At 38.6% G+C, this 25782-nt stretch overlaps 1 protein-coding gene across 5 annotated transcripts in view; it reads left to right on the top strand.

Moving 5' to 3' along the window:
- CDH10 (cadherin 10) overlaps positions 1-25782 on the top strand; it is a 118875-nt gene that overhangs the window by 32254 nt on the left and 60839 nt on the right. For all 5 annotated transcript variants that reach the window (XM_054815392.1, XM_054815391.1, XM_054815393.1 and 2 more), the window contains one exon: positions 11598-11975. In XM_054815392.1, coding sequence (XP_054671367.1) covers positions 11745-11975 — 231 coding nt within the window. In that variant the 5' untranslated portion in view covers positions 11598-11744. The remainder of the gene's footprint in view (positions 1-11597; positions 11976-25782) is intronic.

Below are 25782 nucleotides of genomic sequence, written 5' to 3'. Positions count from 1 at the left end.
ATTATCGAGATATGCAAAAAAGGTGAATTTTTATGATGTGAATTGCAGGTCCTTATAGTTAATCCTGGTGTAAATCCAATTTTGAAAAGATGTCAGTTGCAGCCTGCTGTGTACTGTTTTAAAGCAAAGACTGTTTGGGAAAAAGTAGGATGTGATCTTCTAATTAGCTCTTATCATTATACGTACATCATACAACTGATAGTTTCATATTGTGTAGGCAATATCAAATATTATACTGCCTAAATTGAATACCTGATGTTTATCTAGTTGCAATGCACTGTAGATGATATAATGTTAGGCACAAAATGCTACCGATTATTATACATTATGCATATATGTGGTATATTCTTAAGAGTTTTCTCGTCATGGTTTAACATTTAAAACAACTCTCAGACAAGTTTTAAAGGAGACTTTATAATTCTGACTCACTAATGGTGAAGAAATGATGATAATTTTATCCAGCCATAGCAAACTACGTATACATGTATACTGTACACAGCAGTATAATAAATGACATTACCACTCCCTACATTTTTTTTTTTTTTTTCATATTTTCAGGTCATCCTGGCCCAACAAACTGCAGTCACCCCATAAAGGGACTTTTACTTTGCTGTATAAACTGAGAGCAATACAAAGAGTCACCATAGCAGGACTTTTTAATATGCTGAAATAATTATGGAGGAACTGCACACATGGTGAAACTCCAAGTACTTTGAGAAACAGTAAAAAATTTCAAATGCATTCCAAATATGGCTTCTTGTCATTCAAGATTTTTTTAATGCCCAATATAACATTTATGGCATCTGTGAATAATAAAGTAATTTTTTCAATACTTACACTCTTATTCTAATAAATGTGAGAGACACACAATCATATGCTTTAACAAACTTTCTTAAAATGTGATCCTCTCTTACATTTCAACTGTGAGCTTCCATGAGAAATGGTCGTTTCCATTTCTTCCTGTCTGCTAAGAAAGAATGCAATCCTTCTGCTATCATCTAATTAGCAGGAATGGGACTATCCATGCTGCAGGCACAGGCACTAACACAAGTTTGAGGAGCCACTGTGCAGACATCAATGAACATTTTATTAAATTACACAGTTTTCTAAGCAGGCACGGTCTCTCAATGCCCCAATTCTTTATGCTTTAGTGAACTGCCTCTGCTCTCTGAAGCTGTAAGGTTTCAGCCTAAGCTGAAGATATAAACTCCTGATGAGATTATGGTGAGTTTTTAGATATTTGGCACGCTTCTGTGCTTATTCTGTTTCTCTAGTAAGGCTTAGAGTTTGCTGGCAGGTGAAAGCATTGGATAGCAAAGACTAGGAGATTTAAAATTCCACCTGCCCTGAAGGAAAAGAATGTCTTTTTTGTAACCCTTCAGCATTACTCGTTACAATTCGCCCTGTTCAGGAAAACCCTTCAGTACAGGGAGAAAGAATATTAAGTCCCCAGGTCTAGATATTCAATGATCTCTCAGTTTTGGCTCTTGGTAACATCCAGACAGAATTTTCTGATCTTTTAATTTCCAAAAAATCATGGTCTGTCAAAGATGGAATGTAATGAATAAGAAAAAGAAAATGGTGTGTTAACAAAATCTCTTTAGTATATGCCCTTTTGTCTAAATTACAATGTTATAGTGGTGCAAATAGATTTACTTTGTCTGATAAATCACTATTTTTCTTCTACTCCCTACTTCTTCAGAGAATAAAACACATTCTGGAACTTGTTTGCTGCTTCTCATTCAGAATGGGTCTTTGTCCTGCTCTCCACCATCACTCTCTTCTCCTTTTCCCCTACCATACATACTACAGGTCAGAACAGGGTCTTTTTAAATTGTGAAAGGTGGTTTGGGTTTTGGTGTTTTTTCTTTTTAATTAAACAAACAAGGAAAGAAAGAAATGAAAAAGAAAGTATAATTAAATACTAAAAGCTCTTACTGGTTTTGAGTTTGTTTGGGTTTTTTTTTTTTTTAGTAGATGAAGTAGAGGACTACCTTCTTTATCAAAGGAAAAAAGTCTGCTAATAATGGAATATGGATGTTTTAGAAGGCAGCGTGGCAATGGGCTAAAGACAAAAGGGATAATCATTTAGGAAGGAGTACATGGGACGAATTCAGGGTGGAGTAAGATAAAGCTAAATTCACTCTCTATCTGGGAGAACATAGCAGATAATTGATGGGATAAATGCAACTCCAAAACCTTATGGAGGGAGACTCAGAGGATTGGCACAGACCTTATGTAAATGGGAGGGAACCGTGTGGCTAGGACGGTATCATTTGATGTGGAAAAGTATGCTATGCTCGCTGGCAAGCAGGAGAACTTAAGTTGCTTTCAACTCACAACAGTAAATCTACAGCTGCTTTTGAGATGAAATTGGATAAACAGAAAAGGACAGAGTTGAGCTGGAATGAATAATACGTATTTGTATATAGGAGGATAGGGTGGCCAATGGTAACAGTGGTACCAGAGGTAGGAAGACATAATGAGGAGAAATAATGACATTGAAAAAGATGGGATAGAGTTCTACAGGATGGAGCTTGAAAAGATCTTGAGAAATCCTCTGGTCACACCAGCTGCAGGCAGTCCATTTCTGAAAGCAGTTCTCTCAGACTGTTCTTCCAAACTTCAGTCACATCTTATTTCAGCTGCCAACTACCCCTGCAAATATATAGGAAATTTTTCTTAATACTTAACCTAAATCATTGCTGTTGTGGTTGTGTCCTTGTTTCAGCTGAGACAGAGTTAATTTTCTTTCTAGTAGCTGGTATAGTGCCGTGCTTTGGGTTTAGGATGAGAATATTGTTGATAACACACTGATGTATTTAGTTGTTGCTGAGTAGTTGCAGTGCCTACACCAAGTCCAGGACTTTTCAGCCTCTCATGCCCTGCCAGGTGCAGCAGAAGCTGGGAGAGCACAGCCAGGACAGCTGGCCCAGGCTGGCCACAGGGATGGTCCCTGCCATAGAACGTCATGCTCCAGATGTAACTGGGGAAGCGAGCCGGGAGGCAGATTTGCTGTTGAGAAACAGATTGGACATTGGATTGTTTTCTTTTCCTTTTGCATGTGGTGAGCAATTGCATTTGTGTATCATTTGTCTTATTATTGTTTATATTATTATTATTATCATCACCATCTTTCTTTATTATCCTATTAAACTGTCTTTATCTCAACTCACAAGTTTTTTTTCCATTCTCCTCCCTGTCCCCTTGCAGGTGGGGAGGACTGAGCGAGTGGCTGCGGGTGCTGAGTTACTGGCTGGGGTTAAACCATGACAGATGGAAATCAGTTACTTATACTATCAGTGGTGTGCATTGAGAATAATTTCTTATTTTCAAAAGTGTTTCTGTTTCTGAAAACTACAGTCTTATCACCTTCTTCATCTCTTTTTTCTTTCTGTAGACTATGCAAATAGGTATAGTAGTTCTTTCCTCAAAATTAACACTTTTTTCCCCAAACATTTTGTTGCTAGCCTGATTTTGATTATTTACATGTTGCTGTGATGTTCAAACCTGGACACAGCATTTTAAATGAGGCTGATTGGAGAGGAAGGTGTGGTGGGTTGACCTTGTCTGGATGCCAGGTGCCCACCAAGCCACTCTATCAGTCCTGTCCTCAGCTGGGCAGGGAGGGGAGAAAATAAGATGGAAAAACACTCGTATGTCAAGGAAAAGACAGTTTAATAAAGCAGAAGCAAAGTCTGTGCATGGAAGCAAAGGAAAACCAAAGATTTATTTTCTACTTGCCATCAGGAGGTGATGTCCAGTCACTTCCCAGGAAGCAGGGCTTCCGTATGCATAGCAGTTGCTCTAGAAGACAAATTTTGTAATATTGAATGACACTGCTTCCTCCCCCTATCTCTCAGCTTTTATTGCTGAGCATGACACCATATGGTATGGAACATCCCTTTGGTCTGTTTGGGTCAGCTGTCCTGGCTGTGTCCCCTCCCAAGCTCTTGCCCACCCCCAGCCTACTGGTGAGGGGGATGTTGGAGAGACAGCCCTGGTGCTGTGCCAGCCCTGCTCAGCAGGAGCCAAAACACCGGTGTGCTACCAACACCTTGCTGGCTGCCCAGACACAGCACAGCGCTGGGGGGCTGCGGTGGGGAAAACTAACTCCATCTCAGCCAGGCCCAAAGCAGAAGGATTATTTCATACTTCTTAAGAATAATATTCCTGTTCACATATCTTCTTTTGTCCTTTTTTCTTTTTTGTTTTTTTAAAGATAGGTGTAAAAAATTCCACTGTATCGAGATTGTTCAGAACTATTATACACCTATTCCTCAATTATTTTCTCCAGGACTGTGCCTAGGTAGTTTCTTCCTATGTTGTGCAACCTATTATGATCTTTCCACTTCTGTTTTGGTTGTTTTTGCTGTTTTTTTTAAAAAAATCATATACTGCACATTTCAGGTAATTTCTTTAATTTTGGGAGAATATTTTGAATTTTAATTCTGTTTTGGTTTGCTTTTTTTTTTTTTTAATTCAGGGGGTATGCACTCTATAAATTTAATAAATTCACTCTCTAATTGTTCATCAAAATTATGCAGAAAAATATGGGGTTGCTACCACGACCTGTGAAAAGTTAACTCAGTATATATGATCAGATAAGAAAGAGTCGTCTAGAAGTGAGAACAGGATGTAGCAAGGAATGAAATGCTGTGGGGACCTCACAGGGTACAGAAATAATAAAGATTTAAATAACGTTTTCATGTCCGCAAGTCACCTACCATTATGTCACTGCTGCACGCATAACTTCTCTCCCAAAATTTCAGGGACAAATGTAAATTTAAATGTGTAAGTAGAGAATTACCATAATTGTGTGCTACTCTCGGTGTCTTGCTGAGAGAAAAAGTGAATTCACCATATACAGAGAGCTAAGAATTATTATCAGGTATCCAAGTAATCTGATTAATACAGAAAAGCCTCACTAATAAACAGTCAAAATTATTATGCAAGACAAGTTACTAATGTTTTCGCTGGTGTTATGTTCACCCTTTCAATGTCCCGCTGTGTCTTAAGACTGAGGGTCTCAGTCTTCCTTGAGAAGAACAGGGAAGGGTTGCGGTGAGGCATCAGGAGATCTTTACAGGGAGGAGGAGAACAGTCCCTGCAGCAGTGGAACTGGGAGGAGTGAGGTGTTAATGCTTTCTTCCTCCTCTGTTTAATATCTGCTTGGGTTTATTTTATCCATTTTTTGGATATCACTTTTACTGAACTACCAGTGGAAGGCAGACTGAATCTTTAATCTTCCACTTTGAATCAATGTCATGCATATTAACTTATTTTTTTAATAACGATTAGGATTTGTACTATATAAATATACTTAAAACTGACACATAAGGTATGCTTCTATATAATCTTTCTGTTGCCTAAAATATTACTTAATTCTTGTAGCAAAAGTTATAATGCTCAGTATTTCCTTTTCCTTTGTTTCCTCTCTTGTTTTTCAGTTTTTCTCCTCATGAACTATGAAATTAATATGAAAAACTCTTATTTGAGTGAAGTAGTTTTGACAATTGGGAAATATGATTACTGTTAATAATTAAAATACATAATTCCTGAAGTGTTAGTTGTTGTTGGGTTTTTTTTAGTTTAGCATCAAACTATGCATACTCCATTCAAATTCCTAAGTGGATCAAGGGTTGCAGGACTTCATAAAAAGGACTGAGTTCTAAAGTTCAAAGGTATAGCTGACTACTTTGCAAACGTTATAATTTAATAACTTGAAGTGTGGTCAATGCGGTGTGTAAGTGTTCTGCTGGAGGTTATCAAATAAGCAGCTTATTGACAATTTACCTATTATCTCCTTAGTTCAGAACTAGGCAATTACATTATGAATGGCTTCAGGCAACTTCATTGGGATATAATAGATAAAGCAAGGAACATAAATCTGTAATACAAGGAATGATGAGATTAGAAGCCATTAAGAACTGATCGTTTGAAAGAACTCATTTGTTTGCTTCAAGTACTCTTAAAAACCTTTATAAAAAGTATTGTCATCTTTTTCCCTTAAGGGATAACTTACACCTGTAAGTTACCCTTACAGAGGGAAATATTTTGTTGTGTTTTGAATAAAAGTTTATTGCAAAGGTGTCTGTTTAAAGTTCTTGTTTGATCATACTGTGCTCTAAAGCATTAGAACTTTGTTCTTCTTTTTGATAAAGAGATGGCAAATAAGTTAAAACAACTAAGCTGAGCTGGAGGCTCTTCTGAGGCTCATTGAAAATACAGGTTTTGCCACACTTAGCTGCCTTCCTACTTCCGTTTTTACTAGCTTGTTAAATAGTTCCTATCATTTCAAAACCTAGCCAGAATTTTGAATTTTGCTTATGACATCATAAGCCGGGAGTCAGAGTTCTAATGGAACAGAGAGGCACCTTACTAAGTTATCTGCTTCAAGGAGGACACCAAAACAGTACCAATTGTGTCTCATCACTGACGGCTGTAGCCACTTTGAAAGAATAGGTCTGTGGTAGCTCTATACTGGTGGCTGGAGGGGGACCAAAGGTTTGGAGAAATGGGGCAGAAAATAAGAAAAGTTTCTCACTGTGGCTGTAAGAATAGCTCTATTGGTGTCACCTCTGCAGAGTAAGAACAAAACAAGAACAAAACATGGTCCAGTGTCTTTCACTGGAATTTTATGAGGAGAAAAATCTTTAATTTTATTACAGTGTAGTTTAACCTAATATGTCATGAAGCATCTTTGTTTCCAAACATATCTTTCTTTTGTACAAACATAGCAAAAAAGGACTGAAAGACAAGATTAGAGATGTGAATAGATAATGGCTCCCAACTGAAACAGAAATGGTGAAAACAGCAATGGCATTGCATAACTATCTTTCTTTAAACAAGCTTTTTGAAATGTTATGCAATTAAAAATCAGTTCAAGTTTGACCAAGGTTAAATACAGAACAAAAATCATAAATGACAGCTATCCCAAGTAAAATGTTTTGCTGTTCAAATTTGCTCTTCACAAAAGAGAGAGGTTTACTAAAATTTCTTGAATGAAAAAAAAAAAAGCTTTTGAGCTCTATTACAGTTTTTACTTTAAATTTAATTCTGCTGACTTCCAAAAGCAGCTATACATTAATGCAGAAAGACAGACAAAAAGAGAAAATAGTTTACTAAAGAACTAACATCTCAGTTGTAAAAGATCAACCTCCTGGAGCAACCAGTAAATGAAGGTCTGAGAAGTGCATCACTTAAAGGTATTCATGGCCCATCTTATGTGTTCGTTAAAGCTCATGTGTTTCAAATGGTATGAAGTATGTTTTAGTACTATTAGGAGTGTTGCATGACAGAGCAAGCAAAATACAATATTTTCCAAATTTTGCCAAAATTATATTTGAAATCACATGAATACTGCTTGAATTGCATTAAGAAGTTTTCTTCTAAGTTCTGAATGATATAGAAGTGATTAACCTGAGGAAAGTGAGAACTGCCTAATTGTTTTAAAATTGTTAGCTGAAAGCTAATTGTGAAATGATTAATAGCTTCAGTGATGATTGATCCATCTCCTCCATATTAGAGATTGTTCCAAGAAAACTCATTAAAAATAATTCCAAAACAAAAACCTGTAGAAACAAGAGCAGAGTTGGGACAATATTCCTCTGTAGTAAGTTTAATGTAATGTAGAAAATTACACAGAAATATGGAACCTTGCATGTATTTGATAGGTTTTAGAAAGCTTTAAAACAGTTTTAATTGTTTTTTTGTTTCTTTGTTTCTTTTCTATTATGGGAAAAAGTTGAGAAGTGATCTTCTGGAAGAAGAAGTAGAGACAGATTTGAGGAGAAAGACTGCTGAAATAGTTTCATTTTAAACTATTTAAAGCTAATTAAAATTATTTCAGTTCTTTTAAAAATATACTTACTTGAAGCCAGCAAAACTATTACAATTCTACTGAGTTTTCAGACCCTCTTCTAAGATAAGATTTTCACCGATATTTAGACATTTTTCCAATTAGTTTTCCAGGGAATTAAAATTAAAAAAATAAAAAAATGATAAATTTATCTTCCTCCATTGACTGTTCCATCTCTGACAGGGCAGCACAGAACGCAATGTCTTACAGAACTGGGACTTCTATTTTCTGTAGTTATATATGAAAAGGTTTCCTTAATCTAATTCTCTTCAAATATTTCTTTTATTCTAGTGCTTTGTATTTAATTGTTGTTAGTTCAGGCTGTTTTTTGTTGTTTGGTAGCTTATTTTTAAAGGTAAATGTTATTGCTTTAGTGTAGATTATTATCAAACTTGTTACATTTAAAGCAGGAAGCTGAACTCCAAGAGGAGTCTCAAAGGAGGGAAAAGACCTTGCTGGTACGTACATCCATTAAGCAGCCATGCTTGCCAAGTCCATGTGCATTAGCTACTTTTGTAACTTTAACAAATTTCATCTGAGCTTTCATTCTGCTGACCTAATTTAACAAGTAGGAAATTCAATAACAACCCCTAATATTGAAGCATTATTTCCCAAGAGGAATTTAACAACACTTCTACATCAAATAATAATGTGTGAATAATGGAATATATATACTGATGGCAACAAGAAAGCGAAAGAGGAACAAAAAAAAAACCACACCAAAAAAGAAAAAAACATTATATCACCTTTTAAAAAAAAAAAATCCAATAGCTTTCCAATTTTTAGAGAAACTAATAATATCCTGAAGAGCTAATTTCAAGTTTGAAATTCCTATGGTCTTTGAGAAGAAACACTTCTAAGTATGTAAGAATAAATCATAGTCCTCCTCTCTCACTCAGTACACCTTTGTTTCAAAAGAACATAAATATGAGTTGTGATAAATAATTTCCAAGGTGGAGGATCACATCTCCAGTTTGTACATGCTGATACAACTCAGCATATGTTATTAGTGGTTTATAGTAAAACAGATTGTTCTGGATAGCATTCGAAGTTCATAAATCAACTAAATGTCAAAGTTTTAGGAGAAAAGAAGATGATGTAAATCATAGAATCATAGAATGGCTTGGGTTGGAAGGGACCTCAAAGATCATCTAGTTCCAACCCCCCTGCTGCGGGCAGGGACACCCTCCACTAGACCACGTTGCCCAAAGCCTCATCCAACCTGGTCTTAAACACTTCCAGGGAGGGGGCATCCACAGCCTCTCTGGGCAACCTGTTCCAGTGCCCACTCTCACAATAAAGAATTTCTTTCTAACATCCAATCTAAACCGACCCTCCTTCAGCTTGAACCCATTACCCCTTGTCCTGTCACTACACTCCCTGATAAACAGTCCCTCTCCAGCTTTCCTGTAGGCCCCTTCAGGTACTGGAAGGCCGCAATTAGATCTCCCTGGAGCCTTCTTTTCTCCAGGCTGAACAACCCCAACTGTTGCAGCCTGTCCTCATAGGAGAGGTGCTCCAGCCCTCCATTCAGCTTCATGGCCCTCCTCTGGACTCACTCCAACAGATCCATGTCTCTCCTGTACTGGGGCCCCCAGAGCTGGACGCAGCACTCCAGGTGGGGTCTCACAAGAGCGGAGTAGAGGGGCAGGATCACCTCCCTCGACCTGCTGGTCACCCCTCTTTTGATGCAGCCCAGGACACGGTTGGCTTTCTGGGCTGCAAGCGCACACTGCCGGCTCATGTTGAGCTTCCCATCAGTCAATACCCCCAAATCCTTCTCCTTGAGGCTGCTTTCAATCCATTCCTCGTCCAGCCTGTAGTTGTGCTTGGGATTGCGCCGACCCATGTGCAGGACCTTGCACTTGGCCTTGTTGAACTTCATGTGGTTCAACCTGGTGTTAAGACAAATGGAATAAACGCCTGTGAGTTACTGTGAACAGTCTTGGAGCTTGAAAGCAGTGGCTTTGAGAAGTTCTTTAGTCTTCCAAATGTTGAAGGAGATGGGAAAACATTCTCCTGAGAGAATTTAACTCTCAAGATAAAAGCCGGTTCCTGAACTGAACCTGTTCACACACATGTGTGTGTGCACACACAGAGAGTCTTTTAACTGTAAGAAATCACTACATTTCATAGGCTTTCCGCACTAAACCCCTGACATTTTACTGCAAACTCTTATAATCAACACAGGCTTACTGGAATTATCTTAAGTAGCACATCAGTCTCAAACTGAAACAGAAAAAGAATTTCTGAAAGTTTTATATAGCTCTACTTTGAAAAATAAAAAATACTTAAGATGATAGAGAGCTGCAGTACAATGTTATTAAAACCAGAGGACATATGGGACTGCTGTGTGCGATGTTACTTATCTATCAAAATCAGAAAAGAATAGAAAAAACAACCCAAGCGTTTTGCTACTTGAGTTTTGTGCCACATGTGGAAGAATATAGAAGGAGCTACAACCACCATCTAGGCATTTTTTCTGTGGGCATGCTAAAAAAACCCAAACCACCCTGATTAAAGTTTGCAGGAACTATACCCAATTAAGAAGACAAGTCATGGGTTTTCATGATTTACTGAAGGAAAATATTACCAAATGATCTCATCAGCAAAAAGTGTTACTCTCTAAATCCTGGGATGGAAGTAAAGAGAACCTGGCTAAAATTGTCTTGCTGAAATAACATCTCATGGTTCCATCAGAAGGAGGAAAAACTAAAAGAAAAAAAGTAAACCAAAAAAAGAAGTGGAGACAAAACAAAGATGAGTTAGGAGAGGATTGCCTTCTCTCTGCAATATCATAGAATCATAGAATGGCTTGGGTCGGAAGGGACCTCAAAGACCATCTAGTTCCAACCCCCCTGCCATGGGCAGGGACACCCTCCACTAAACCAGGTTACCCAACGCCCCATCCAACCTGGTCTTAAACACTCCCAGGGAGGGGGCATCCACAACCTCTCTGGACAACCTGTTCCAGTGTCTCACCACTCTCACAGCACAGAATTTCTTCCTAATATCTAATCTAAATCGACCCTCTTTCAGTTTATATATCACTTCCCATAATGACATTAATTTCAGTACTTTCCAAAATTAGTTATTCAGGATACTTGCAAAACAAGCCCTCATTTTTTAAATACTTTCTACATTTTAAGGCTAAGTTTGCATCATTCCATATTGCAAGATCATCTCAAGAACTTTTTCTATTTAAAAGTTTGCTTCTTGTCATGTTGCATTTCTTCTGATGCATATGATGTTCTCTTTTACCATTTAAAACACCCTGGAGAACTGGTGTTTTACCATTTCCTCATTTCTAAATCTACTTTGTGTTGGCTTTTCAGTTCTCTGGCTAGTAAGATTAATAAAACACTGGAATTCTTGTAAATCAAATCGGGTGGAAAATATTTGAAGCAAAGGCAGCAGTATTTAATGTGTAAGTTTCAGCAATATTAATACCCTAGTCTATATAAAGAACACCCTTAGAAGTTTCTAAATTGAAAGTTTTTAATGGGGAAATAGCTGATCATCTCAGGGCACTCTTACTCTTTCTGAGGAAGTGTTTTGACAGCAGCTTCCTAACGCTTTCACAATGTTCTCCCTATCTGGATAACCTTTACATTCCTGACCAGGTTGTTTTCTATGTCATAATGTTTTGTATCTGCAGGGTACAGTAGCAGGGATGTTGACGACTAGACAGTGAATGCATTTCAACTTATATTGTCTCTTCCTTGTTTACTTTCAGGATTTGGTTACTATGTACAGTTCAGAGATGAGTTGCTGGAAACTGCTTGGCTGCATCGGCAACTAGAGACATAAAAAGCAAGTCAAGAAAAACAAAACTGTAGACTCCATCGCTGACCAGCTTGAAGAGCATCAGCAGTGGAGAACTATGATAATACAGCAAGCCCTACTACTTCTGTTGCTCTGGATGTGGCTGCCACATCCCTGCCACACAGAAATGCTGTTCAGAAGGACTCCTGATCTCAGACCCAAAAGCTTTGGGGGACGTGCATCAGGGAATGATGGAAAAGCAATTCACCGCCAGAAGCGAGGCTGGATGTGGAACCAGTTTTTTCTTTTAGAGGAATACACAGGATCTGATTATCAATATGTAGGCAAGGTAGGTTTATCATTAATGTTTCTGTATAATTGTCAAGTTTACTTAACTTTCTACAGAGCCCTAGTTTCTACTTTTTATTGTAATGCAGAAGCAGCAGATTTCCAGGTAGTATGTATGCTGTTTGTCCTGCTAGAATCACTAATTTAATATTGCTAGTTAAAGTTATTCAGAAATATTTGAATGAAACAAATGAAGACATCTTTGAGAAATTTGTTTGCTTTAGCACATTGTTCCTACTAGCAGCCCATTCAGTATTTCTTCTGTATCAAAACATAATATTTTATAATTCATTATAAAAATCTTTTTCAACTCTTTCTCTTTGAATATTTCATGTTTCATACAAGATAATGCATTCTTTTTCTGTGCTTATGTTTGAAGAATGGAACCTATTCTGAATAAAAATGTTCTTCCTCTTTAACTCTCCCTGAATTTTAATAAACTGCAGTGAGTAAAATTCATTAACAACTGTGTGATAGAAATGAGGTGCTTAGGAAATGAACTCCAATAGAAGTCAGCAGAACTGCACATACGACTGTGTAGCATACTAGATGGAAGTGTCCTTTAAATTATTTTTAGTTGACGCTTGTATTTTGTCATGTGATTTATTGAAAAAATATAAAATGTTTAATGCCACAATAATAGTCAAACAGGAATTAATTCAAAACGGTAATTCACTTGAAAGTGGAAATTAGTTTTCAGCAGTAATGGGTACCAGTTAGCACCAATGGTTGGTGATAAACACAGAAATTTCATTTTCTATAATCCAGATTTTTATTTTTTACATGGTTTTGAATTTGTAAAATACTGCAGAGAAGTACTGACTTGCTGAAAATCACAGAATCACAGAATAGCTGAGGTTGTAAGGCACCTCTGGAAATCATCTAGCCCAACCCCCCTGCTCAAAGCAAGGTCATCTAGAGCTTGCTCAGGACTATGTTCAGTCAGATTTTAAATATCTCCAAAGGTGGATGCTCCACAATCTCTCTGGGCAACCTGTTCGAGTGTTTGACAACCCACTCTGTAAAAAGCTTGTTCCTATATTTAAAGAGGATTTCCTGCCTATTGCCTCTTGTCCTGTCACTGGGCACCACTGAAATGAGACTGTGTCTGTCTCCCTTGCTCCTTCCCATCAGGTATTTATATACATTAATAAGGTCCCTGCTGAGCCTTCTCTTCTCCAGCCTGAACAGTTTCTCTCAGCCTCTCCTCACGTGAAAAATGCTCCAGTTCCTTAATCGTCTTAGTGGCCTTTTGCTGGACTCTCTCCAGTAGCTCCGTATCTCTCTTCTACTGGGGAGCGCAGAACTGGACACAGCACTCCAGATGTGTCTCACCAGGGCGCAGCAGAGAGGAAGGATCATCTCTCTCGATCTCCTGGTGATGTTTTCCTAATGGAGCCCACGGTGCTGTTGACTTTCTTTGCTGCAAGGGTACATTGCTGGTTCCTCAGTCCAGGCCGGATTGATAGCTTATGAAAATTGGCCTTGCCCACAAAATAAGAAGTATCACTCTATCAAAACACTATGCTATTGTATTTGAAAGTATATTGCTCCCAGAAGCCGTAGGAAATAAATAGCTTTGCAGGGCACCCTGAATTTCAAACTATTTAGGCTCCTTCAGAAACCTGCTGATTACTTGTTTTATTGTTTTTGAATATTTATGATCTAAAATCAGAAAGTGTGAGTGGTGTTACTTAATAATTTTCTTCCAGTCATGATGAGTGAGGGAAGACTCTTTAGAGGGAAAAGGGTTAACACTTTTATAGGTTAACTCATCTACACTAGAAAAAGAGAGAGAGATGTTAATAAACAGAGAACTACTTTGGCTGAGAAAAAAAAAGTGTTTGCAAATGGAAAGTGATAAGTAAAGATAAGTAAAACTGCAAATAAAGAATACATAACTGAGAAAAAAACTTGAGGAGCAGTTAAGACTGCACTTTCACCTTTTTTGCTCTGGTTAGAGCAAAAAAGTTGTTAATTTGAGCAAGCAAATTTAAAATTAACCTGAGTATGTAAAGTTGCCCTATAGTACTTCTCTGACAAGTTTGGGAAACACATGTAAAATGAAGAATATCATAGCATTGTATTTGCACAGGGAGAGTATTACACAAAGGAAGCAAAAGGAAACATTATATCTGGAGCTAAAACTTTATTGTTATGGTAATTAATGTTTTAACAGTCTGATAGTCCAAATTATCAAATTATTAGAGAAAAAAATAACTTGAAATTAAATTCATAGTACATAAACTTTATGTTATCTCTTTTCCCTGGTGTTGCACTCACCTTTCCAAAGGCCATCTGGGTTGTATAGTCAAAAATGTTTCTGGATATTTCCTTTTATCTGATATTATCCAAAGCCAAAATGATTTGGATAGGTGGGTGACATAAAATGCCACCTTTCTGTTAATTTCTCTGCAACATATTTGGAGATGGTGTTTGGAAATTGTGTGAGATAGCAGGAGCACAAGTTAGAACTCAATGATTTGTGGTCAATGACTAGGAGACAATGTTTGTCATGGAGAAGTTTCAGTCAAAAATTAGAACTAAGTGCGATTTTTAAAATCAACAATAATATTTAGATGACAAACATGCCAGTGAAAGGATTAGCAGAAATTCCGAAACTGAGGCTACCAGATTCATCTGGATTTGTGATTTACATCTGCTTGCTTTATGAGCTCATGATTGATATATTTATCTTGTTTATTATCCTGCATCTATATATCTGTCAAAGGAGCTTGAAAACTGTTGAATATCACATTATTCTTGAAACCAGTGTCTACAATTCACAATGCAATTTATGCATTCATTTATTCACTGTTTAAGTCGGCTTAAGAATGTTCTACTAGAAAATGATGGAAATGAGGTTCAATGAATGAATGGGATACGTAATCCAGTAACAGCTGAAGAGTTCCTTGTTTCAGTCAACCATGCTTGTGAAATGGTGGCAAAGTACATATTGACTGATTATGGACATTCACTAGTTGCTTCAGGTCAGTAATTATTATTATAAGAAAGGAAGATGGTCATCCTTTCCTCCATGTAATACACAGCATCCTGAGGGTAGAAATCAAAACAATGTAAGTGAATTTTGTATATGCAGAACCTCCACTACTCATTACAATGGTAGTTTCTAGTAAAGGTTGAAGCCATAAAAAAGAGCAGTGTGGGGAACTGGACCTATATATGTATTACACAGTTTATCTTTGAGCTATCTTTGCAAAAATATACTAGAAGATGCTAATTCTGAGAAAAGGTCCTTTTCCCAATTTGAGAGAAACAATTCAGGGATGTTCCAAAACAAGCGTAAACCTCATATCAGAAAAGGCATTTTATCCATATGTGGCGTTAGAGTTATGGTTAATACTTCTTCACGTCTTTTTCTGCACAGAAATTCTATGCAGGCTCCATTGTTCTTTCCTAACAGACTGAAAGCTGATTCATAATTTTTATTTCTTTTTCTTAGTATATAGTTTCATGGCAAATTTATTATTTTTCAGATGGAGTTGTGCAATTACAAAGTATTATGTATTTTCAAACTTGTTCTGAAAAACTTCAATTTATTTTCAGTATATGCAGAAAAAACATTTTTCTTTCAGATCTAAAACATACTCTAATAGTTGTCACCTAAAGGAAGCTCCACTGTGTACCAACAGTGTCTTAATCCATAGTCATTCAAAAATAAATTTACAAATAAATTCTTCTTCCAATTTAAAGTTTATTTTCCTTCCTTATTGTTTCACCAGATCTTGCCATTTTTTTCATTCAGGCAGATATTTTTCCCACTTTGCTTTCTGAGATAGATAGTGACTTTTGCCAGCAATTTTCATCACAGTAGTTTTATTGTATAAAGGATCAACTGACATGAATTTTTCAGCACTTTGAGAGACTGAAGTTCTTAGTTATACTGCAGTGGTTTTTAGTATCTCAAAAGAGAATTTATCATACACTTGCACATAAATTTATATATAATTTTGCATGTGCCATATCAGAACTCTTACCAGAAAGGATTATCCTGGCAGTATGCATAAGTGCATGCTTCTAAGTGCATCCATTATCTTTGATGGTGTAAAGAGCAGAAAATGTCAACCTCACTTAGTTCCTCTTGGTTTGAGAACCCCAACACAGACAGGATTCTGAGGAAAGGACTTGGAGTATTAGCAATGTATGCATACACAGTTTCAAGAACAACAGTTACTGGTTCATAGCCTATCTTTTCCTTCTAGTAACTATCTGTGTCTATTGACACTGTGGATGATATACCATGGAACTGGTACCTGAAGGAGGGTCCCACATCCTTAACTCCATAAATCCTGACAGACAGCTAACTCAAAAGTGGCATTGCTTTTAAACACCTCAGTAAAAGCGTAGGGCTTAACAAAAGTGTGAATAAAGCCCAGGACAGCTTACCACCCAGTCATAAAGACAGTAAAGCAGGGAAGCCTCAGATGTTGCTTGTAGTCTAGTTAAATGTATTTGTATTGGAATGAAATATACTGTTTTAAGTTTGTGTCCTGGTTTCAGCTGGGATAGAGTTAGTTTTCACCAGAGGCTGGAACAGGACACAGTCAGGACAGGTAGCCCAAACCAGCCAAAGGGGTATTACATACCATATGACGTCATGCTCAGCATCAAAGGGCTAGTCGGGGATGGGCGGCATTGCTCCAAACAGCTCCGGGACAGTCTGAGAAGCTGTTGTGTACGGTTGTCGGGTCGTCGGGTGAGAAACTGCATTGCATATCACCCATTTTGTATATTCTGTTATAAGTACTGTTGTTATTTTCTTCTCCCTTTGATGTCCCAGTAAACTGTCCTTATCACAACCCATGAGTTTTGTCTTCCCATTCCCACAGCAGTGGGGAGGGGTGAGCGAGCAGCCATGTGGTGCTCAGCTGCTGGCTGGGGCTAAACCATGACAGTTAGTATTGCTAGTATTCCTTCATATTGTTTAGTATAGTTAGTATTGCTTAGTATTGTTTCATATAGTCCATAATCAAATCAGAAATACTTTGCATAGAATTTGGCAACATCAGAGGTAAAAATATGCATTTTCCTGAAAGTCCATGTTCTGTTAGCATAAAGGGATAAAGAATAGATAAGATCGGATGTGCATAGAATTGTCACTGTTGGAGAAACAGTCAGCTTTAAGGAACGATTAAACAAAATAATTTCCTGAGAGAAGTGAAAGCCAGAAACCCTCCTGGGCAGGAATTTTGAATGGACTTTTCTTTCTGATGCAGCAACTACCAAAAATACTGGTTTTGGAGAAGGTAATACAAAAGAGTATGTTGTCTTGATTTCAGAGGGTTTGCCATCAAGTGGGACAAAAAAAATATCCCAATGAAGTGTTGCTGTTTTAGTGGCAAGATGAAGACTTACCAAATCCTTTTAAAAATTTCTGTATTTTGATTCCTGAAGAGTGTTTCTACCATATCTGTTTCGTAAAGACCTCTTGTGCCATGAGAGACTAAAGAGTAGGATTTTGAATTGGAAGTGCTCATCTGCAGGCTTAATATCTGCTGTGAAGATCTGATGGAGCATGAAATGCCTTCCCTTTCATGTGACGGAAATCAGCTCTGTGGCACTGAAGTTCTGTAGAGGTTGAATGTTCAGCTCGCGCAGATTCTTGTGACAGGGATCAATAAAGAATAATGGAAAGGGAGGAAAGATGTTATGCAAACTGAAAAAATGGACTGTGATCTGCTGTGTCTAGGACTCAGCTGCCAAGGTGAATGAGGACAGCTTGTCCTTTAACAGTTTCCACTTGGGATTTTTTTGTGGTGTAACTCTACTGGATGCAAAAAGCAAGTTGTTCACAGCTATGCATCTTCTAAAGTCTTATCTAATTGACGATGCTGCAGTGTCGTGGAATCGACACTTGAGGGACATTCAGAAAATTATTTCTTTCTCAGCAAGACTTAACACGTAGGCTGTGAAGAGGGTTATTTAAGACACCAATTTATGGCAAGGATATAAAGCTTGCTTTGGGGGGTACATGTGTGGGCTCCTAGATATTTTGGCACAGGTCAAGAGTGTCAGAGTGAAATATGGTTCAATTTCTTTTCTTTTTGAAGGATGTATTCTTTTCTACCTCTTCTTGTAGTCCAGAACACAGGAACTATGATGCTGTCTCAAAACATATGGTACAACCATTTTTCTTCCATAACAGCAAAAGCATCAAAAGCTTCCTGTAAGATTGTCCTGGAGGCTGACTGATTCACAGTGAGTGCTGAGATTAAATTCTTTCTCAAACTGTGTTGGGATCCATCTTATTAGGGAGTTTATGACTATAACTGGTTAGATTCATCATTTACTCTAAATTGAAGTGTGCAGAGGGTTTATATTTTCTGTTTGCAAAAGGACTCTTCCTTTGGAAACCTCAGTCTATACTGGAGTCTCTGACTTCTTGCTTCCTTAAATAGCAGCAGAAGGTACTGGTGGCAAAGAGCTGACCTGGCTGAATAGTAAGTTTTTATTCCCATAAAGAATAAATTATTTGTTAGCTACTGTACTGGATGTATCCCTACAAAACAGTGGGTTTTGCTGGATGACACAGGACAGAATTAACAGATAGTTTTTAAGGTATGCAAAGGCTTTGTAGTATCCGCCAGTCTTTTAGTGAAGACCAAAGAAGCCACAGTTATTGTGTGCCTGAATCCAAAGCCAGATATAGTTGTTCAAAGGCTGTGGATTCCCAGCCCTGGACAGATGTCTGTGCATATGAGTTTCTTAAAATGTTGTGTGGTAACAAGGGAAGAGGGGTTGGGTCATTTGGGTAGGGCATATTGAGGGCATACTCAACCCAACTGCTTAAGGTGATGATCTCCAGTGTCCAAATTATCCGATGGTGATTTTGGTCAGATGTACCAGGCACTGTGAATGGAAGACCTAAGTGAGCATTCCCAGTTGCCTCTTTAGACTGGCAAATCTTGAAAAGGGTGAGGAAGAAGAGACCTACAGTGAAATTCCAGTGCTTCACAGTGAAAGAGTACTGGAATGGATTACTATCCTTTTAGACTTTTTTTTAGGGGTGCAGGCTGCATCCAACAATGCTGAGAGTAGATGTTTCAAGGCAGTTTCGTCCTTCTTGGGGAGTTCAGTGTCAGTATTTGTTCTGTTAAGGAGAAATGCTAGATGTGTTGAATGCCTCTCTGCTTAAAATCTGTCCTTAAAGCCCAAACAGGCAGATTGTTTTGGGATTGTGCTTTTTCTCTAAAATGGTAAGGTAAATAGGACCGTTCATCCAACCAGAACCACCTAGCACTGCAAGAGACATGTTTCAGAAATCCAGTGAGGCCTCATTGTATGTTGGTAGCTCAAATTGTCAAGTGAGGTATTAGAGGAGATACAGCACATATTGGAAAGAAAAGAGAAAGAAAAAGAAAGAAGAAGCATAAAGAAAAAAAAGAAAGAAGAAAAATGAAAAAGATAAGAAAAAATATAGGCAAGGATAGCAAAATGAAACCAAAAACCTAAAAAGATGAATAAGTAGGTGGTGCCACTCAAACTCTAGCTTAGCAGAGAAGATCTGGTTTGACAAAACTGAAAGGCAGTGTGTCGTGTATTTTTATTACTGTATGACTTGGACACAAAGTAAAAAGCTCAGAGCATGCCAATGCCCTTATGGGTGCTGCTAGGGAAAAACTGGCTAACAGTGCTAATCTAGTTGTAATCAAATGGATATGAGTTATACGGTTTATCAGATATTACCAACTGGTGTGGTGAAAAGAGGGGAAACACCATGGTTCCAGGTTTGTATCTGCATCAAATCTTCACTGGCAGTAAACTCTGTGCCAGTTCCAGGCTCACATCACATATCCATACATAGCTAATTGCCAGGGGACCTTCAGTCACATGGCAAGTGAGGCCTCAATGAACAAAGCAAACCACAGTCCCAAGAAGACAGAAACCACTCTCTGAGACTACAAGACTCCAAATAGAGAAGCAAGGTGAACCATGTAACAGGAACTGCAAGACACTAAATTGCTTAAGTAGACACATCTATGTCTTACGTAGACATATGTAAATGTGCCTATAGACTAAGCTTAGTCCAGGGCCTTTTTCACTTTTGTAGATACAGTTTTATACATAGTTTGCATAATTTTAGAAGTCATAATAACTGGAAGAGTTAGAGTGAATGAAATAAGATATATTCTATAAAAGTTATATTTGCTCAGCTTTCAAGCAAATACTAATTTTACAGTCTGTTCTTATTTCTCCTTGGCTTCTATAGGACCATAAGTATCATATAGTTTTACACTGTTAATGGTCTTTAATTGAAATTCAAAGCATAGACACTGCAATACATCCTGAAAAACATGAGGTTGTTTTAATCATTCTTTTTTTCCCATTAAGGAAAACAAACTAAAACTGCATGCCATTTTTTGTTAGGAGATGCAAAGTGTAGAAAGCTGCTCATTGAAATAGGTCTTGAAACATTAAATTCTGTTCAGAGTCATTATTCAGTTGAAAATTAAATGAACTTTCTAGTTTTTCCTGACCAAAATGACCTTTCACAGGCATTTAAAAGCTTTCTGTTTGAACCACAGCTTTTACATACTACTGCTGGTATGTTTAACTTCTGATGTAAAGCACTAAAATGTATTTCATATTTGCTATCATATGTCACAGGCAGCATTTTGCCCTTTCTTATCCAGGCTTTCCCTGAGGCACCTGCCTGTTGTTATAGTTGAATTGAGACAAATAGAGTCCAAAGTAAATTCAATCTGTATTTATTAAGGTAGGAAAGCAAAAGCAGCGCTGGGCGGCCGGAGAGTCGCAGCTCCACCAAAGGCTCGCCAGGTAGAAAAGCAAAAGCAGCGCTGGGCGGCCGGGGAGCCGCGGCTCCGCCAAGGGCTCGCGAATTCAAACAAGCTAAGCAGCCCCCTTTATAGGTTGATTTTCGCGCCTTTCTGCTTCTTCGGTTATCGTGGCTCCTCCAAGTCTGGGTAGTTTGTTACAGAGATACAAGTTGTCATAGTAACATAGCACTGCAATTTGCAACATTTTGGTTAAGCCTCGCCAAACAGGATGTTCTCTGGTGCAGCATGGTGCAGAAAGATTGCTTTTTCTCATCTAACCCATTTTGATCACCAAATTACCTCCAATTACTTATTACAATCCCCCCTTTTTCTATTTATAAGTAATTTGTTGATCAAACCTAGACAACACTTCACAAACCGCGTCCAATTCAGGATCCTTGCTTGGTATAATTTTCATCTCCAATTCTGACTATCAATAGGATAACAACTTTCATTGTCCCCACAGTTTGGTACCTCTCTGCCTTCCTCGTCTACTCTTTAGCAGAGAGCAACGGGATATTAATATCTTCTCGGCAGCAGCAGGTAGTCTTCAGGGGAATTTAGCTGTTATCCTGTTAATAATTTAGAGTGAGTTATCTCTCAAATATATTTCCACCTGTTTGGTTGTTGGGCCCGTTTCTAGGCGAATCTTATAGCACACTGTACAATAAGGTTGTCTCTTAAATGAAACACAGGACCATTTACAATTTAAACATTGGCAAACAACCCAACATAAATGCCCGGGTTTCAAGCAGGGTATTCCCCGGAGATCTAATTTCACAACAAAAGGGAAAAACCTGAGGGGTTCCTATTAGTTTGTATAGTCCACCCCCCCGTTTGGTCAGGTATTCTTTCTTCACTTCAAGGTGACCTCTTGTAGTGTATTTGGAACCACTGATCTGGAGTGATTCATTTACCGGTCTCGTTTTTCCTTATCTTCATTCAGAGGTCTCCTGGTTCCGATGTTACAGTCCACCTTTCTGGGAAGATAGGTCCCTTAATTCTGCTGGCATGAGTCCACCCTTTTTCCGCTGTTCGTACATGTGTATCTGTGGCAAGTAGAACAACAAAGGGTCCTTCCCAACGAGGCGTCAGGGAGGCTTCTTTCCGAGTTTTGATTAGTACCTGGTCTCCAGGCTGGATTCAGTGTATGGAAATGTCCAAGGGAGGTCTTTGTACTACCAAACCTTTCTTTCTTAGTTCTTGTCTCCTTTTTGTCAGTTCTAAAATATATTCTGTTAAAATTTTATCCTCGACCTTCAGGTGCTCTACTAATAATCCAAAGTCATAAGGCATCCCATACAACATTTCAAAGGGGGATATACCAGTATCAGTCCTTGGTTGAGTTCTAATGTAAAGCAAGGTCAGCGATAGACATTTAACCCAATTCAATTTTGTTTCCACCATAAGTTTGGTTAGGTGTTTATTTCCCCATTCATTCTTTCTACTTTCCCGGAACTCTGCGGGTGCCAGGGAGTATGGTATTCCCATTTTGTACCGAACAATTCAGTTGTCTCTTTAATTATTTTGGACGCAAAATGTGGGCCTCGGTCTGAGTCAATTACCACAATAGTTCCATTCCTTGGAATAATTTCTTCCAAGACAATTTTAATAACTGTCTTTGCAGTAGCCCTTACCACTGGAAAGGCTTCTACAAAGTACGTAAGGTGATCAACCAAGACTAATAAATACTGATATCTCCCAACCTTCGGCAATTCAGTGAAATCCACCTGTATTTTCTCAAAGGGTCTTTTAGCCAGTTCACGACCTCCTTGAACCTTTTCCGTAAGTTGTCATTTATTCACTTTGTGACAGGTTAAACATCCCTCTAAAATCCTTTTAGCTAGACCGTGTATTCCAACACAGGCATAGTTTGTTTCGAACTGATCTACTAAAGCCTGAATTCCCCAATGGGTTTTATGGTGTAGTTTATTCAGTATTCCCCTAGAAGAATTTCTCTGCCATCTGGTAGCAGCCATTTATCACCATCTTTTTGCTCCAATTTGTTTTAGTTTATCCAATTCCTGGAGAGTGAAAGCCTTATCTATTTTCCTCTTACTGTGTGGGTTAGTCCCTTCTGATGTCCCTTTACATGGACTATAGCTATCTTTAGTGGACCCCTTAAAGCCTTTAATACCTCTTGGATTAGTTTTTCATGTACTAATCTCTTTCCCTGGGTGTTAATTAAGCCTCTCTCCTCCCAAATTTTTCCAAAAGTATGTACCACCCCAAAGGCATATTTTGAATCGGTATAAATGGTTCCAATTTTATTCTCCAAAAGTTTTAATGCTCTTAGTATGGCCTATAACACACACTTGTGCGGACCAAGCTTTACCTAATGGTCCCGATTCTTTTATCTGAAAGGTGCACCCATCCACAATAGCATATCCCAATTTCCGTTGTCCTTCAACCACTCGTGAGGAGCCATTCACAAATAATTTCTCTCCATATCGGACTCCTCGAATGTTATGGAGGGTGTATACCTTACTACCAGTTAAGGCAGTTCCTTGTAACAGCACTTTGCTGGAGCTCCCGCCACTCTCCTGAACAATCCCTAATCCACTTCAGTCAAAATCAGCCACCTTAATGTAGCTAAAGCAGGCTGATTTCGAAGCAGGCTGGGACACAGGAGGGTTAAGAGACATCCAGCCACACGCAGAGCTCCTGCAAAACCAGCGCAAGACTGCAGGACACCAGTGTGCTCAGCCATGGCAACAAGGATGTGTCTCTCTCCCTGACCTATAGAGCAGAGGAGCTAGGAGGGACACACACCTTCTCCTTTATCTCAGGGAGCTGATAAAGCAGTTAGGGAAACAACCTTGCAAAAGCAAAGAGCAGCATACACATGAGCAAACTTGCTTTAGTTCACCTCCCAAGGTGACCTTTCCAACCTCTTCTACCAATAACGCAGTGGCTACTATTGCTTGTAAGCAAGGGGGCCACCTGCGGCTTACAGGATCCAGTATTTTAGAATAATATCCTACAGACTTTCTCTGTCCTACCCACCCTTGGGTCAGGACCCCATAGGCTGTCCCGTTTTCCACATTGATAAAAAGTTGAAAGGGTTTACGGATATTGGGTAAACTGAGGACAGGTGCTTTTATCAGGTCTCTTTTCATGTTTTCCCAACGCTCATCTTGAAGGGTCCATTTTACTAACCCGTTCTTGGTTAGTTTTTTCATACAGAAATTTTATCTTACTGCTGTAATTTTCTATCCACTGTCGCCCAATACCAATAATCCCAATAACTGTCTTATCTGTCTTTTATTAGTGGGTGCTGTTAGAGACAAAATTCCTTTCACTCTTTCAGGATCTAATTTTGTGTCATTTCGTGAGCCAATGCCCCAAATATTTTTACCTCTTCTTCAGTAAACTGCAATTTGGACCTGGAGACCTTCAATCCCTTAAGGCCTAAAAGCAAAATAGTCTCTACATTCTTTTTCTAAGGGACAGGCCCAAAAAGCATCCTTTAAATCTATAACACTATACCATTTATAGTCTGGACTTAACCGATTAAGTATAGTGTGCGGGTTAGCTACCACAGGAAACTGGGTAATGGTACGTTTGTTTATAGCTCTCAGATCTTGTACTAAGCGATAGGACCCATCCGGCTTCTTTATGGGCAATATGGGCTAAAAGCCTCTCAATTATTGGCTGTAACCCTTCTCTCCCTTCTCTGGGGATGGGATACTGTTTTATCCTAATTGGCTGGTCTGGGTCTTTTATAGAGATCGTGATCGGTTTGATATTTAATTTTCCCACCAATCCTGGGCTATACCAAGTTTCTGGATTAATCTTGGCTTTATCTTCCACAGTTAATAAGCATAATCTTACTTCCAAATTGATTCCTAATCCCACTATCAAATCTCATCCCAAAAGATTATACTCAGCTTCTGGGACCAGTAAAAATGTTCCCATTCCATATTTATTGGGGGCTTCTATTGCTACATTTCTTATCAGGGGCACCTTGAAAGGTTCCCCCTTTGCACCAATTCAATTTTATCAAGGGGTCGGTAACCTTAGGGGTCCCCAGCAAATAGAGCCCCTGACCCCCTAATCTTCCTTAAAAATCTCCTCATCCTGCATTCTTTTCCGACAATTCCTCTGCAGATGTCCCTTTTTGTGACAATAAACCTGCCAATCTTCTATTTTCTCTAACTTTTTCCGTATATCCATCCAAGATTTAGTTACAAATCGAGTTTTCAGCAGGGCTTGACCCACTTGGCTATTGGGGTCCAACCCAGAATATAGCTGCAAACTATTTCTCAATCTCTCCAGCCATTCGGTGGGGGTTTCATCTTTCTTCTGTTGTTCATTAAAGGCCTTATTAATATTTTGCCCTCTGGGTACATAATCTCTAATCAGGGGATTAGATGAATTATATTCCGGATTATCATAGAATTATCATATTCCGGAGATCAACCATATTATTTCTATGTGCAGGGTCTTGATTGTCCCAATTGGGCCGCTGTAGGGGCCATTTTACATCTCCGGCAGGACCATGCTGATGCCTCTGATCCCAATGTCTCATGCCTGCCGTTTTAATCATCCCACGCTCTTCATTTGTGAACAAGATCTTCAAAATAGACTCCATCTCGTCCCAAGTGTAAATGTTGGGTCCGAGGAATTGATCAAAATGTTCTGCTACGCCTAATGGGTCCTCTAACAAGTGTCCCATTTCTTTCTTAAATTCCCTCACATCCCCGGAGCTGAGAGGTACAGATACAAATCCGACTCCGGGTTGTGCCCCCCCCATAGCGGTTTCCCTTAACGGATACAATAAATTTTCCTCTCTTCTCTCTCTAGTTTGACTTCTAGTTATTATTCGATTAGAAGGAGGAGCATCTTCCCCAGGGTCTGGGGGTGCTGTTGGAGGGAGATCCTGCTCAAATTCTTTTGGTAGCGGAGGAGGGGGAACATAGGGTGGGGGAGACGCTGGAGGTTCGTCTATATCCCACCTTTTCTTAAACAAATTAGCGGTCTGAGCCATGCCCAGAATCCATAAAAAGG

Source organism: Grus americana, chromosome 2 (genome assembly GCF_028858705.1).
Source record: "Grus americana isolate bGruAme1 chromosome 2, bGruAme1.mat, whole genome shotgun sequence".
NCBI classification, from domain to species: Eukaryota; Metazoa; Chordata; class Aves; order Gruiformes; family Gruidae; genus Grus; species Grus americana.
The sequence above is the reverse complement of the archived record's forward strand: the minus strand, read 5'-3'. Positions and strand labels throughout refer to the sequence as shown.